General features: G+C 38.5%; 1 protein-coding gene across 1 annotated transcript in view; it reads right to left on the reverse strand.

The window, feature by feature from the left end:
- hs3st6 (heparan sulfate-glucosamine 3-sulfotransferase 6) overlaps positions 1–3,907 on the reverse strand; it is an 18,433-nt gene extending 14,526 nt beyond the window's left edge. The window contains exon 1 of the mRNA XM_015387513.1: positions 3,116–3,907. Coding sequence (XP_015242999.1) covers positions 3,116–3,618 — 503 coding nt within the window. The 5' untranslated portion in view covers positions 3,619–3,907. The remainder of the gene's footprint in view (positions 1–3,115) is intronic.
- Between the last annotated feature and the right edge of the window lie 10,494 nt (positions 3,908–14,401).

Here is a 14,401-nt window from a genome sequence, read left to right on the forward strand (position 1 = left end):
GCTTCCTCCCACAGTCCAAATACATGACTGTTAGTTGGCTTCTCTACAGTCCCTTTAGGTTTGAGTGTGTGCGTGAATGGTTGTTTGTGGGTACAACATCAGGGTGTACCCCGCCTCTCACCCATTGACTGCTGGAGATAGGCACCAGCACCCCTCGCAACCCCACTCGGGATAAGCGTGCTAGAAAATGGATAGATGGATGGATGCATAAGAAGGAAAAAAACAAACTCAGAAGACCAGCAGCTGTAATTAAAGTAAAGGGTAAAATATATCAATTTGTAGGACTGCATACATTTTTTTTTTTACATCTTTTGAAAGTCTTCCTTTGTTTTCATCCTAGTGCCTTGTTTATTTAGGGTTATCAGAACAAATAAGGCTAATTCCAAATGTCCACCACACTTTTCAGATTTGTTTTTATTTTTAGAAACATTTTGAAATGTGTAAAATGTCCCTGTTCCTTTGCAGATATGTATAACTCCTGAAAAAAGCAGTTAGGTTTGTGGAGACCTAAACATGTGAAGAAGTCCAGGATCCACTTGACAACTGTGAGTCTACAGAATGTAATGTAAAGGGGAAAAAAAACTAAAGTGTGTTTTACGTTAGAAAGCATCACAATTTTTAAAACCTGTCATCGGCCATCAGGAGTGAAGGGTGGAGACTAGGAAGGCGTGTCGACTTTAGGGACGAATGAAGAGCGCAGGGGAGAAGGAGTGGACACCTCAGAGCGCACCAGAAGCTGGGAGGTATCAGCATAAAAACAAGCCTCTTTCAACAAAAATGATCACCGGTTGAATATGATTTTGTGCGGACATTCATTTTTTTAGCTGACAAGCGTTGTTAACTTGTATTTAGAAACATCCTCCCTGTCAAATGGAGTGCTGAGGGAAGTTCTCACTATTTGCGCAACAGGTTCTGCCTCACAGATTTTACTCCGATCCATGTAGGTGGAAGAAGCATGTTGTCTAGATTTCCCTCCTTTGCGGTTCAGAAGGAGATCAACTCATGGGATGTGGTGGCTGCAGAGTCAGGTTTAACTTGGGGAAAGTGCTCTCCAAAGTCTCCGTGTTCTTCACCATGGTCCTAATATTTACCTATTTTTTCTACTGTCTAACTGGATTATGCGATTCGGCTCCGAGGACTTTATTTAGCAAAGAAACTGACGGAGACTATGACGACCTGGAAGATCGCAGCCAGGTGTTGGTAAATATGCGGCCAGCTGTTCTTGCGCAGCTCCATAACAGGACAGCCTCTCCAGGCGCGCCGCAGGTGGACGCAGAGGAGCAGCTTCAGCAGTACGAGCAAGGCAGCGAGAGGGAAACAAACAGCATCCCTGTTGCCAACAACTATGGGACCAAAAGGCTTCCGAAGGCGATAATAATTGGCGTAAAGAAAGGAGGAACCCGCGCTCTGCTGGAGTTTCTGCGCATCCATCCAGACGTGAGGGCGTTTGGCGCAGAGCCCCACTTCTTCGACAGGTTTTATGACCGAGGGCTGGAGTGGTACAGGTAGGCTGCTTTCACAACAGGTTTATATGATTACAGATGCGTTTTAAAGGGACATTTAGGATTTATTATGTATAAAACTATAAAATGTCCTAAATAATTTAAAGTGTATAAAATGTTAAACTTGCTTTAAATTGTTTAACCCTTTATAGGGTAAGTTACTGTTTTTGATCAATTGCATCCCCCTTACAAATGGAGTCCCCCCCCCTCCCGTCTCTCAGTGAGGTCTAGAAGCACAAGATCTATATCCAGCCATTCAGCAAAGATCCAGCTACATGACTGTAAATCTAACTTTGGCATTTAAACAATTAGATGAGCCCTTGAATGAAATATTACCTACTAGAAATTTATTTGATAAGAGAGTTCACAAGTCAAGAAAAAAATGTTAAAAATCTAATTGAAAAGTTAAAAAGTTAATATGCCTAGTTAACAATTACATTATGGTTTATAAACTAAAAAATCTAAGTGCCAGTATCAGTATTAATGCTTCTAAGGTTATGTTGTACCCAAAAAATGTCTTTTTCGCTTCAGAGTGTTTTTCTTGAATTTCTTATAGAAGCACTTTTGTTATTTTTCTTAATATATTGGGGCAAAGTGGATGGATGGATGGATTGATAGACATTAACATAAATTTTTGCCCTTAAAAATATCCATATTTTTTTAATGTTAAAAAGGTAATAAGGTCTTGTCCTGGATTCTAATAACACTATTGGCTTGAAATTTGGGTTTTTCAAAGGATTTCACTGATTGCACTTTAAAGGGTTAAGAATAATAAAATAAATAGATAGATAAAAAAAAAAAATATATATATATATTTTTTTTTTTTATCTATCTATTTATTTTATTATTCTTAACCCTTTAAAGTGCAATCAGTGAAATCCTTTGAAAAACCCAAATTTCAAGCCAATAGTGTTATTAGAATCCAGGACAAGACCTTATTACCTTTTTAACATTAAAAAAATATGGATATTTTTAAGGGCAAAAATTTATGTTAATGTCTATCAATCCATCCATCCATCCACTTTGCCCCAATATATTAAGAAAAATAACAAAAGTGCTTCTATAAGAAATTCAAGAAAAACACTCTGAAGCGAAAAAGACATTTTTTGGGTACAACATAACCTTAGAAGCATTAATACTGATACTGGCACTTAGATTTTTTAGTTTATAAACCATAATGTAATTGTTAACTAGGCATATTAACTTTTTAACTTTTCAATTAGATTTTTAACATTTTTTTCTTGACTTGTGAACTCTCTTATCAAATAAATTTCTAGTAGGTAATATTTCATTCAAGGGCTCATCTAATTGTTTAAATGCCAAAGTTAGATTTACAGTCATGTAGCTGGATCTTTGCTGAATGGCTGGATATAGATCTTGTGCTTCTAGACCTCACTGAGAGACGGGAGGGGGGGGGACTCCATTTGTAAGGGGGATGCAATTGATCAAAAACAGTAACTTACCCTATAAAGGGTTAAACAATTTAAAGCAAGTTTAACATTTTATACACTTTAAATTATTTAGGACATTTTATAGTTTTATACATAATAAATCCTAAATGTCCCTTTAAAACGCATCTGTAATCATATAAACCTGTTGTGAAAGCAGCCTACCTGTACCACTCCAGCCCTCGGTCATAAAACCTGTCGAAGAAGTGGGGCTCTGCGCCAAACGCCCTCACGTCTGGATGGATGCGCAGAAACTCCAGCAGAGCGCGGGTTCCTCCTTTCTTTACGCCAATTATTATCGCCTTCGGAAGCCTTTTGGTCCCATAGTTGTTGGCAACAGGGATGCTGTTTGTTTCCCTCTCGCTGCCTTGCTCGTACTGCTGAAGCTGCTCCTCTGCGTCCACCTGCGGCGCGCCTGGAGAGGCTGTCCTGTTATGGAGCTGCGCAAGAACAGCTGGCCGCATATTTACCAACACCTGGCTGCGATCTTCCAGGTCGTCATAGTCTCCGTCAGTTTCTTTGCTAAATAAAGTCCTCGGAGCCGAATCGCATAATCCAGTTAGACAGTAGAAAAAATAGGTAAATATTAGGACCATGGTGAAGAACACGGAGACTTTGGAGAGCACTTTCCCCAAGTTAAACCTGACTCTGCAGCCACCACATCCCATGAGTTGATCTCCTTCTGAACCGCAAAGGAGGGAAATCTAGACAACATGCTTCTTCCACCTACATGGATCGGAGTAAAATCTGTGAGGCAGAACCTGTTGCGCAAATAGTGAGAACTTCCCTCAGCACTCCATTTGACAGGGAGGATGTTTCTAAATACAAGTTAACAACGCTTGTCAGCTAAAAAAATGAATGTCCGCACAAAATCATATTCAACCGGTGATCATTTTTGTTGAAAGAGGCTTGTTTTTATGCTGATACCTCCCAGCTTCTGGTGCGCTCTGAGGTGTCCACTCCTTCTCCCCTGCGCTCTTCATTCGTCCCTAAAGTCGACACGCCTTCCTAGTCTCCACCCTTCACTCCTGATGGCCGATGACAGGTTTTAAAAATTGTGATGCTTTCTAACGTAAAACACACTTTAGTTTTTTTTCCCCTTTACATTACATTCTGTAGACTCACAGTTGTCAAGTGGATCCTGGACTTCTTCACATGTTTAGGTCTCCACAAACCTAACTGCTTTTTTCAGGAGTTATACATATCTGCAAAGGAACAGGGACATTTTACACATTTCAAAATGTTTCTAAAAATAAAAACAAATCTGAAAAGTGTGGTGGACATTTGGAATTAGCCTTATTTGTTCTGATAACCCTAAATAAACAAGGCACTAGGATGAAAACAAAGGAAGACTTTCAAAAGATGTAAAAAAAAAAATGTATGCAGTCCTACAAATTGATATATTTTACCCTTTACTTTAATTACAGCTGCTGGTCTTCTGAGTTTGTTTTTTTCCTTCTTATGCATCCATCCATCTATCCATTTTCTAGCACGCTTATCCCGAGTGGGGTTGCGAGGGGTGCTGGTGCCTATCTCCAGCAGTCAATGGGTGAGAGGCGGGGTACACCCTGATGTTGTACCCACAAACAACCATTCACGCACACACTCAAACCTAAAGGGACTGTAGAGAAGCCAACTAACAGTCATGTATTTGGACTGTGGGAGGAAGCCGGAGTACCCAGAGAGAACCCACGCATGCTTGAGAAACAACTGTCTTGGAAATTTCACTTGCATGTGCATATAGAAAAAAAAAAAAAAAAAAAAAAAAAATAATAATATTTTGAAATGTTTCCACTGTGAGTTCTGGTTTCAAAAACACATTTTTTTCCCCAAAAATGTAGAGGAGACACTCTGGACACAACATCTAAACGACATAATATCTATGCAGATTCACCTACGCTCAGCTCCATTTGGGAAGGATCCTACAAACATCAATATTTTTATGAGGCTGGACTATTCTGGACCATTTTCACACTTTTTTATACATGGATCTAAACATTTCCACTGTAGCTCTGCATGGCTAAATGTTTCGGTTGATTGTCAAATTGAAAGATAAATAATCACCCCACACTTGAGTCACACTTGAGTCATTGGAAGTCTTTTCTTCCAGGATTTGCATGTATTTACCTCCATTCAGTCAACTCTGACCATCTTATCTGTAAATTCTAAAAAAGAAAAAAAAAATCCCTATAATGCTACCAGGATCACACAGATGAACTCTATCAAAAAATTTCTGCCGAGAGGACAGGATTTTATTTAAAGGTTTCATTGTGGAGTATAATAAGTCCAAATCCTGAAAACAATTTTCCTATTGCTACTTGATAAAACTGATATAATGCTTTATCTTATAAATTCCATGAAAAATCTTTTAAGCTTGTGTTTATAATGTGAACCAATATGAAAACGTTCCACATGCAGGCTGATTTTCAATGCACTTTTGGATAAACTGTCCGGATCTTGATTAAAACTACTTTCCAAATAACAGCCTGAGAGCATCTACCATTTTTTGTATTCTGACTGCACACACAGACACAAAATTAAACCAAAACACAGACATCAACTCTCCTGAAACACAGCTTTAAACCGAAGCAAAGGAGAACAGCTCACTGCCCGCTACAGTATGACAGGATGACAGTGTCACCTTCAGGGTATATTGGATGTTTCTCTGACTTTGTAAAGCCAGAGCAGGTATAAGGTTTCTTCTGACAGTCAAATGAAGTTCAGACTTTGAACAGACTGTGGGGAATCTGTTTTGAAGGATAAGAGGATAAAAAAGAGGGTGGAGTGGTAAAGGCTGGATAATCTATCTAAGGAAAAGGTGAGCAACTAAGCCCTCAAGCAAAGTATCCTGGGAGAGAGATCATGAATGCACTCCAGTCTAAATGTAAAGTTCGAGCACTACATGTTTATAAGTCTTATTCTGCAGCAATAGCTCAGATGTTTTTGAGGTTTGATGGTTTTAGCAAAAAGACATGGATTTTGCCCCGGTAACTTTTCCTATTTGTGCTATTGCTGTTAGAGTCATGACTAAGTACACCCTCTCACAAATGTATCGATTATGTGCACTTTACAACTTGCTGAAGACAAATCCTGCCTGAAATGAACAAATCGAATTTTAATCCATTTGGATGAAAAATTCCTTTGAAGATGTCGACTTAAAAAAAAAATGAGAAAAGCAAAATTTTCCCCCTCGATTGATGAATGTTAAAATATGAGAAATCAGAAAATTGTGTTTGTGTGAGGTAATTGGTGCATTAAGGACCTATTTCTTTATTCCCACATGACATACAAATGTAATTGGGAAAAAAATCATAAAACTATTTAAATCTACAAAGTAGACATTAGGTGGATTAAAACACTAGAACACTGCAAAGGAAAATCTTTAATAGCAAATGAAGCCTAGGCATATTTGTGATATTTCTAGGCCTTACCTGCCCATCCAGACTGCCACGTCACTCAGACCTACCCCTACCAGTCTTCTTCTGCTCCGAATCCTTCTTAGCAGCCAATAGCATCCAAGACGCTACTTTACAAGCTGCCTCATTACAGTGAAGTGTGTCTGCCTTTCCAACCAGCTGTAACCCACCTCCACCTCAGTGTTTAAGGCCAAGAGGGAAAAGTCTTCATTTCTATAGATCTCTGCAAGCATCTGATCACCAAAAACCTTCATATTAATTCATGTCAACAAACTCATTAAATGCCTCATTGTGAGATTCAGTTAAAGTTTCTTTATATAAACTGTTCAATATGTCTGTTTAAAAATAATGAAATTAGTGTTATGACAAAAAATAAATAAATGAATAATCTATACTTTAGCCAAGATTCTTATTGAATATTGATCTTTGTGAAGGACTGATGATAAAAAGTTATTTTTTAAAAGGCCCACCTCTAAATGCACAAACCTGTACCCCTTTCCGAGAGGGAACACCTATTAAGCCTATTTATCTTCGTGCATGCTCTGTTGAAAAGCTGCTGTTTGCATCGCTCACACAAGCTTACTTTCTAAAAGAATATTTGCAATTGATCCACTATGTCAGACTCACAACCAGTAAGAGAAAATGGGGACAAGCACATAGCCTTACATAAACATGTCACCAGAATGTTTGACAATTAGGAGGACCACTTATCTTGATGATCCACTCGGAAAAAGAACCTCCTCCACTATACCTTTAATCAAACATTTCCAAAAAGAGATGGAATCTGTAGATTTTTTTTTCTTTTTTGTTTGAAGATTTTCCTGAGTTAAATACAGCAGAACAGACCCAAACATGATACTACTTTGATGTCTATTTGTATATTTGTGTTATTCGCTGCTATTAAAGGTTTTACCTTTTTCCATTTATTCATTATTCTAGTAATTTAAAGACATAATAGTGAACTTTACAGGAATAAATTCAGTTGATCCAACATATTTGGAATGCACTCTTTTCTGTAAATCTGTAAAGTTCTGTGAAGTCAAACTTTGGAGCCATTTCAAAACACGTAACGACTGCATGAGATGTTTGTGTTGCAAGCATTGTTTTATATTTGAAATGCTATAATAAATCATAATGAAACTAACCAAATAATAAACCTGTCTTGAAGACTATATTTGAATTTCAAGTGAAAGTATTGTTTTCAATTCAGGCTCTGTAAAAACTAAACAAACAAGGCATGAGAATGTTAATTAGAGAGCTTTAGAGATCCTGGTAGGTGTATTATGTTACCAGTGGACAGAGCCAGTCTTGCTTTTCCTCAGTGTTCTGGCGGAACTTCAGAAAGGTAGCAGGCTCTTTATTGAAATCTTCCGGCGATAAATCAAAATTTATCACAGAAATGTTAAGTGTGGTTAATTGAAAAACGAAAATGTTTTTAAGTTAAATTATGAAAAACCATTGATTGTTGATTCCTAATCAAAAAAAGCGCTATATGAAGGAAAACAATGTGTTTAAATGTTTTTACAGGTTTTCCAAAGCAGCACAGACAATGGGAAAAGGTTCATGGTATCGGCATTGCTTTCATTAGAAGCATTAATTTCTTTCCCCCTACGATAATTGCTTCATTCAGGGCTGCACTGACAGGTTTGGACCTTGGAGTGTAAACACAGAGATTAAAGACAGGGCTGTGGAAAACAAACATGCAAGCTGTGAGCTGTGCCTGGTTGTATGCAGGACTAAACCTGGATCCCACATTGGTGAGCTCACACTCATGTGCAGGCGTTTATGCATGCATATCTGTAATTCAGGCGATGTTTCCAGCCGTCCTGCCCGCAGGTTTCGTTCTGGTGCTGCTTCCCTGCTGTGTGTGCCAGGAGATAGAGATTTCCATGGCCAGAGGCCTGCTGATGGAGCATACATGTGTCAGCCATTACCGCAAATTAGAAATCCTTTGCAGCCACGGTTGGATGTTCCACCCCAATTTTGTAAACTCAAGGATGAAGAGGAAGCTGTCACCTATTTGCCATTCCCTGCAGAATCCTTGGAGCCACTGAAGCAGCTCCTTAAAATCACTGCTCAGAAGAAAGCATTTAGCCCAACCTTGGCTAAAATTTCCTATACTATTACAATTCATTACACGTCTGGTGTTAAAAACAAGGAGATTCCAACTGAATTACTTCATATATGAACACTAATTAAATTAAAGTGTTACGCAAAAGTCCTTGTATCCTGCCATTACTTTTTTAACGGTCTTTGTATAGCAAGCAAAAAGTGGTGCAACATTTATGAGGTGGAAGAAAAGGGATAGTTGTAAAATGTTATTAACAAATAAAAACCTAGAAAAGGCTTTGCAAACCACATTATTTGGGAGAACAGAACCAGGTCGTTTGGTGTATGTATCACATCTGATTTTGCTCTTTCTTTTTAGCCAATTTGCCCTTAACACTTAAAGTTACTCATTTAAAGGTATAGTGGAGGATGTGCTTTTTCTGAGTGGATCATCAAGATAAGTGGTCCTCCTAATTGTCGATCATTCTGGTGATATGTTAATGTAAGGCCGCCCGACGTGGTCATCCCCATTTTCTTTCTTTTTTTTTTTTTTTCCCCATTTCGTCCCCATTTTCACTTACCAGTGGCGAGTCTGACAAAGTGGGAAAATTGCAAATCTTCTTTAGACAGGTCATAGCTAATATAAGTAAGCTTGTATAGGCTATGAGAACAGCAACATTTAAACAGAACGTGCACGAGGACAAATGGGCTTGTGGATACTCTGTACGTATTTAATAAGCGTTCCCTCTCGGGTACAGGGTTATGTATGTATATTTGTGTTTTTAAAGTGGAGTGTCTTTTCAAAAAATTGCGAAAATTCTACACTATACCTTTAAGGTCCAGATTTTGACTGGTTTACTCTAACACATCCAGGAGTTTGATTTAAACTATAGGCTCTGCAACATACATGTACTTTGCCCTTTAGTCTCCACCCAGAGCAGCTCTCTGTGTATTTTGCTTTTTAACCACTACGTTGGAAACTTTGATTTTTAATTGATGTTTCCCTTCTACTTTTATAGAAGCTTGATGTTATTTGTCAGTATAACATCTGTAAATAGTAAGTAAACAAGTCCAAAGGGAATACGTGCTTCTACAAAGAACTGTAACTGTTTGTGGCTTTCCTCGTCTGCAGCAGGTGATCTAAAAGAGGTTAAACACACAAAGAAACGTCTCAATCCTCATATTGTTGTGTCTCAGCTTTGACTCTTTGAAGAGGGAGCAGATGCCACGCTCTCTCGCTCGCAGACATGAAAGATGTTTAACAGCCAGGCCCTCAGGTAGGGAGGATCTCAGAGCACAAAGGCTCTCAACAAAGCAGCTGCAAAGCCTCACCTCCCCAACTTTTCTCAACAAACTTGGATATAAAGACGGAAAGATGAAGGGTTGAAAAATGTCCCTCAGATCTCCATCCCTGCATACAAAAGCCTCTTCCTGTTCTCCACCCACCCTCTTTGCTTGGGCCACATAACCTTCGCACAGGTGCATTAAAGGTGTGATCTCCAGCTTGACTTGCTCACTCACACATTTGCCCTGTAGCTTTATGGAGACGTCACTGCATGGATCAGTTGAGCTGAGATCAGAGAGTGGACCTGTTTGGAGTTTGCACAACAGCATTGAAAGCAGACCGCCATCTTGAGTGCAACATGGAAGTAATTTATATCTCCTGAGGAAGTTGCTGGCTTTAATTTCCACTGTTTGGATTATTTGGGGTTTCATTAAAACAAAGTATTTATTTTATATAAACAAATAAAATAAAAACTCCTTCTACAGCAGCAAATAACCAGCTGCTGAAAGCAGTTTTCGATATGTCTTTCATCTTGACAATAAAAACCTGAATACCTTTCCAGACAGCATGTCTATACAGGCGCTTTGGAGTTTTTTCAAAAGTGTTATTTACTGTTGCTCTGAGCTGTATCATAGTAGGAGAAGAGGGCAAGATGGAATCCAAAGGGAATTAAAGTGAATGACAATCATGTCATCGCATAAGCCGCAGACCGTTCGGGAAATGCCTTCCTTTCTAATCCGCAGCTCTGTGGTGAAAAGTGTAGGATCTGGTGGTTGGCTCCAAAGTGGCGTTGGGTGTGTTAGGAAGGGTGGAGGAGAGGGGGCAGGGGTGTTGTGGGGGGAACGGAGGGCGACTCGAATGTGTTTGTGCCTGTGCGATGAGTGGGAGAGACAGAGGAGCAAAGTTGAAGAGGAGATGTTCAAGTGGAAGCTCTTGTTATTAGCAAAGTATACAATTTCATGCCTCCGAGCTCAGTTTGGGAGAGTTTTAATCATGTAGATGTAGGTCTGACAAAAGGTGCAAAGGTGGAGCAGGCATTTCAAAACTAAAGCATGAGTCTGATTGACATCCATATCTGCAGGATCATGCTGTGCCTTGCCGGAGGATTTAAACACTTTGAACTTTTCCACATTACATCCACAAATTTTAACTTGTTTTATCGGGAGTTTATATGATAGACCAACACAAATTAGTGGATAACCATGGCATAGAGGGAGCTGTGTTTAGTCTATTCTAACTAACCAATATACAAACAGTACAAGCCATTACTTTCAAAAGTAACCTTATTGGTACATAGAACCGAATCTCAGTATAATTTCAACCATTCTTGATCTGATCAGATAGCATTTATAGAACAACAGCATTATAAAACAAAAAGCAAGCTGATGGACATGTCAGTGAAGAACCTGTGAAGAACTTTAAAGCAGGTTTATGTTATAAAACACGGTAAGTTTTAAACATCTTGGAGAAAACTTTTCCAATATCTTAAAATGAAAATCATACACAATCATAAAGCAGCCAAAGTTATTCACCTTAATGTAGAAGACTATAAAATTGAGACATAGCACAAGGTTAACAGTAATTCTCAATGAGCTAAAGAAGTGCACTACTCAGGTAGGAGAATATGTCGACATTACTACTAATCATTACTTTTAAATATCTGAAATTTCTGGAAAATAGGCAAGAATGAAGCCACTGTTAAATAAAAGGCATAAGAAGCACAATTTGCAGAATGCTCGAAACATCTTTGGGCACAGGACAAAATTTTCAAAGCAGAAAAAATGTATAAAAGAAAACTTACACTGCATTTCACCCTAAGCACATATTTTCTTCCATCATGCCATTGAGATGCCAGCGAGTACAGAGAAGCTGGTCAGATTTCATGTGAAGATGAATGCATTAAAAATACAGGGAAACCATGAAGTGAAAACCTGTCAGCAATGGGAAAAGAATTGAGACTGGAGCTGTTTTTTTAATCAACTTTTAAAGACAACAACAACTCCAAATATACAATCCAAGCTGTGATGGTATAATTTAAATCAAAGCATATCAGTACGTAAGAATGTCCTAGTCAAAGTCCAGGCCTAAATCTATATGAGTTCTCCTCATACAATCTTACTGAGCAAAAAATGCAAAAGCAAAAAATGGTAAACATGTCCATCACTAGATGCAGAATGCTGGTAAAAAAAACATACCTTTAAGGATTTGCTGTTTTTTGGGCAATTATTGGTTCAGCACATTCAGATATGCATAACTAAAAAAAAAAAAAAAAAATATATATATATATATATATATATATATATATATATATATATATATATATATATATATGTGGACACAATAGTTCCTTGAAACAGCAGTCTTTTTTCGTGTATGACTGAGAAAACGTCAATTTTGTGTTGGGCCTTTGTTTGGGCAAAAACCAAACAAAGGTAAGTGCTGAGAACATAAATAATTAGTTAAAATGTAGAGAAGAATGTTGATTGACCTTCAGAAAAGGCTGATGAACCAGTCATTAAGACGCAGAAAACTGGGCTCTTTGAAAAGAGAATATGAAGAAGCTAGGAATGATTTATAGCCTTTGCACAGTTCTGTACATTTAAGCATGTGGTTACGGAGGCCTATTGTTCCATCCTGCAACTATCTGTGGAACCCAATCCTATTTATGGTTTTTCAGTGAAATGCCTGTGGGTTGCTCCGTGTGGCTTCCTTTCATTGAAACTCCTCGTCGCCTTAAATGTTGATTGCCGTGACGTCAGCTTAAAACCTCAATCCTGCCTTTTATGTGTCGCTGTCACCCTCTATCTCCGCCCAGCGAGCGAAAAACAACTCTTTCCATTGCTGTGAATCCCCAATGCGAACCTTTAGATTGAACACTGAGCTTCTGTAACTGGAGTGAGAGTTTCCACCCGAAAAGAGTGCTTGATAGTTTTCACACCCGCTCTGCATGAGCAAAACAGTTAAAATGAGATCTGTGAGTACACAGTTGGCAGAGTGCCGCGTGATTTCACTGGGTCCTACGTGTTCATTAATGTAAACAAGTCCAGCCTGGTTTCTGTAAATAAAAACACAAACAGCCATCAGATGGGTGTTAACAGAGCGTAATTACTGGTGTAAAACCACAGCAGTTTGTCTTCTTTCTGGAGTTTCCCATGTTTTTTTCAAATTCCAATCTGTCAAAGTAACTGTGAGAAGAAAAAAAGGAGCTGTCATCTTAAAAAGAGAGAGAAAAAAGAGGGAAAACATTTCTGCTGTCCAAGGGCCCTCAGTTGAATCAATTCTGCTAAAATCGGATCACCTGTCCTGTTAGATCCTGCAGGCCAGAGGGAGGGTGCAGCAGAAACAGGAGATAGGCCTCTACCCTGTGGGATCTTTCACAGGAATGTGAATTTGTGTGAGACCTAAAAACGGGCAGCTCCGGTGCTAAAGGTTGTTTTTGCCAAAAGGGACGGGAGTGTACCAAAAATGTGACCTAGCAGAAGGAATAACAGTGTTGCTATGAGATAAATGAGGCATCAAAGTGGGAATATTTCACTTTATGGATTGACATGTTGATTAGTTTGTGCAAGATGAATAAAAAGTGACAGACAGTTTAATTGCTTTGACACTCTCAAGTCGACATAAAATTTAACACAAGTTTTCTCTCTCAAAGAGGTGTCAATATCAGGGTTTTTTTTTTTTCTACTTTCAACAGACACGTTATAAGGGGAAAAAAATAGAGTTGCATAAAAGCAAAACATTTTAACACATTAAAAATGCTGCTTTGAAATAAAAATAATCTGATAGCATGAAGTAGGCTACAAGGTCTCAAAAAGAAATCCATCATGTCTGATTGGGAAGAAATACTAGAACATATCACGACAGAGTCATTTATATTTATGAAAGGAATCTAGACAAACATCAAAGACACTGAATGCGTAATGGGCCTCAGTTCAGGTCGACGCGCCATAATTCAACAATATACACAAAAAACCGATGCCGGACGAACAAAAAGATCTGGCAAAAAAATATCTTGATGCTTCAAACTTTTGGAAAAATATTGCATAGACAAAATAGAAAAAGGTGAGACTTTTTTGGAATGCGTCTGTTTATTAACATCGGAACACACCTAGAGTCAAACATGGTATTGGGAGTGTGATGGTTTGGTTCTTTAATCATATTTGCCCCTAGATTAAACAACAGGACAATAATCCCAAACTCTCTTAGAGGCGTGGATGAAAGTTTGATTTCAGAAGTGTGGGGGGACCCAAGTATTTTATGTAATATAAATAACTTTAAAGTTTTTGACCATCCAATCCCAGACCTAATTCAGTGGGGCAGCAGATGTTTGTAAAACGAGATTCTCAGGAGTAAAAGCGATGACAGCCAATCATAAAAGAAAAGATGGCGGTCTAAATTCAGGGATGCGGACTTCAACTTGAGCTGCGGTTTCCGCTTAGTCCTAGTGCTCGACGAATGTCTGTGTACTGTAGCATAACTTTGTTTTTAGACGGTAAAACATGCAGGGGACCAAAACAGACATTTAAAAAAGAGCAGGGGACATGTCCCCCCGTCCCCCCACCAAAATTACGTCCATGCACAGAGGTCATCTGCTAGAAAATGCAGATAAACAAAGCAAAACAGATATTACATTTTTGCTGCTGCCTACACATAATCTGGATTTAGATCCCGTGAAATCACCTTAAATAGGCGGTTCATTTA

This window comes from Cyprinodon variegatus, unplaced genomic scaffold, assembly GCF_000732505.1.
Source record: "Cyprinodon variegatus isolate N-32 unplaced genomic scaffold, C_variegatus-1.0 Scaffold396, whole genome shotgun sequence".
In the NCBI taxonomy this organism is placed as follows: domain Eukaryota; kingdom Metazoa; phylum Chordata; class Actinopteri; order Cyprinodontiformes; family Cyprinodontidae; genus Cyprinodon; species Cyprinodon variegatus.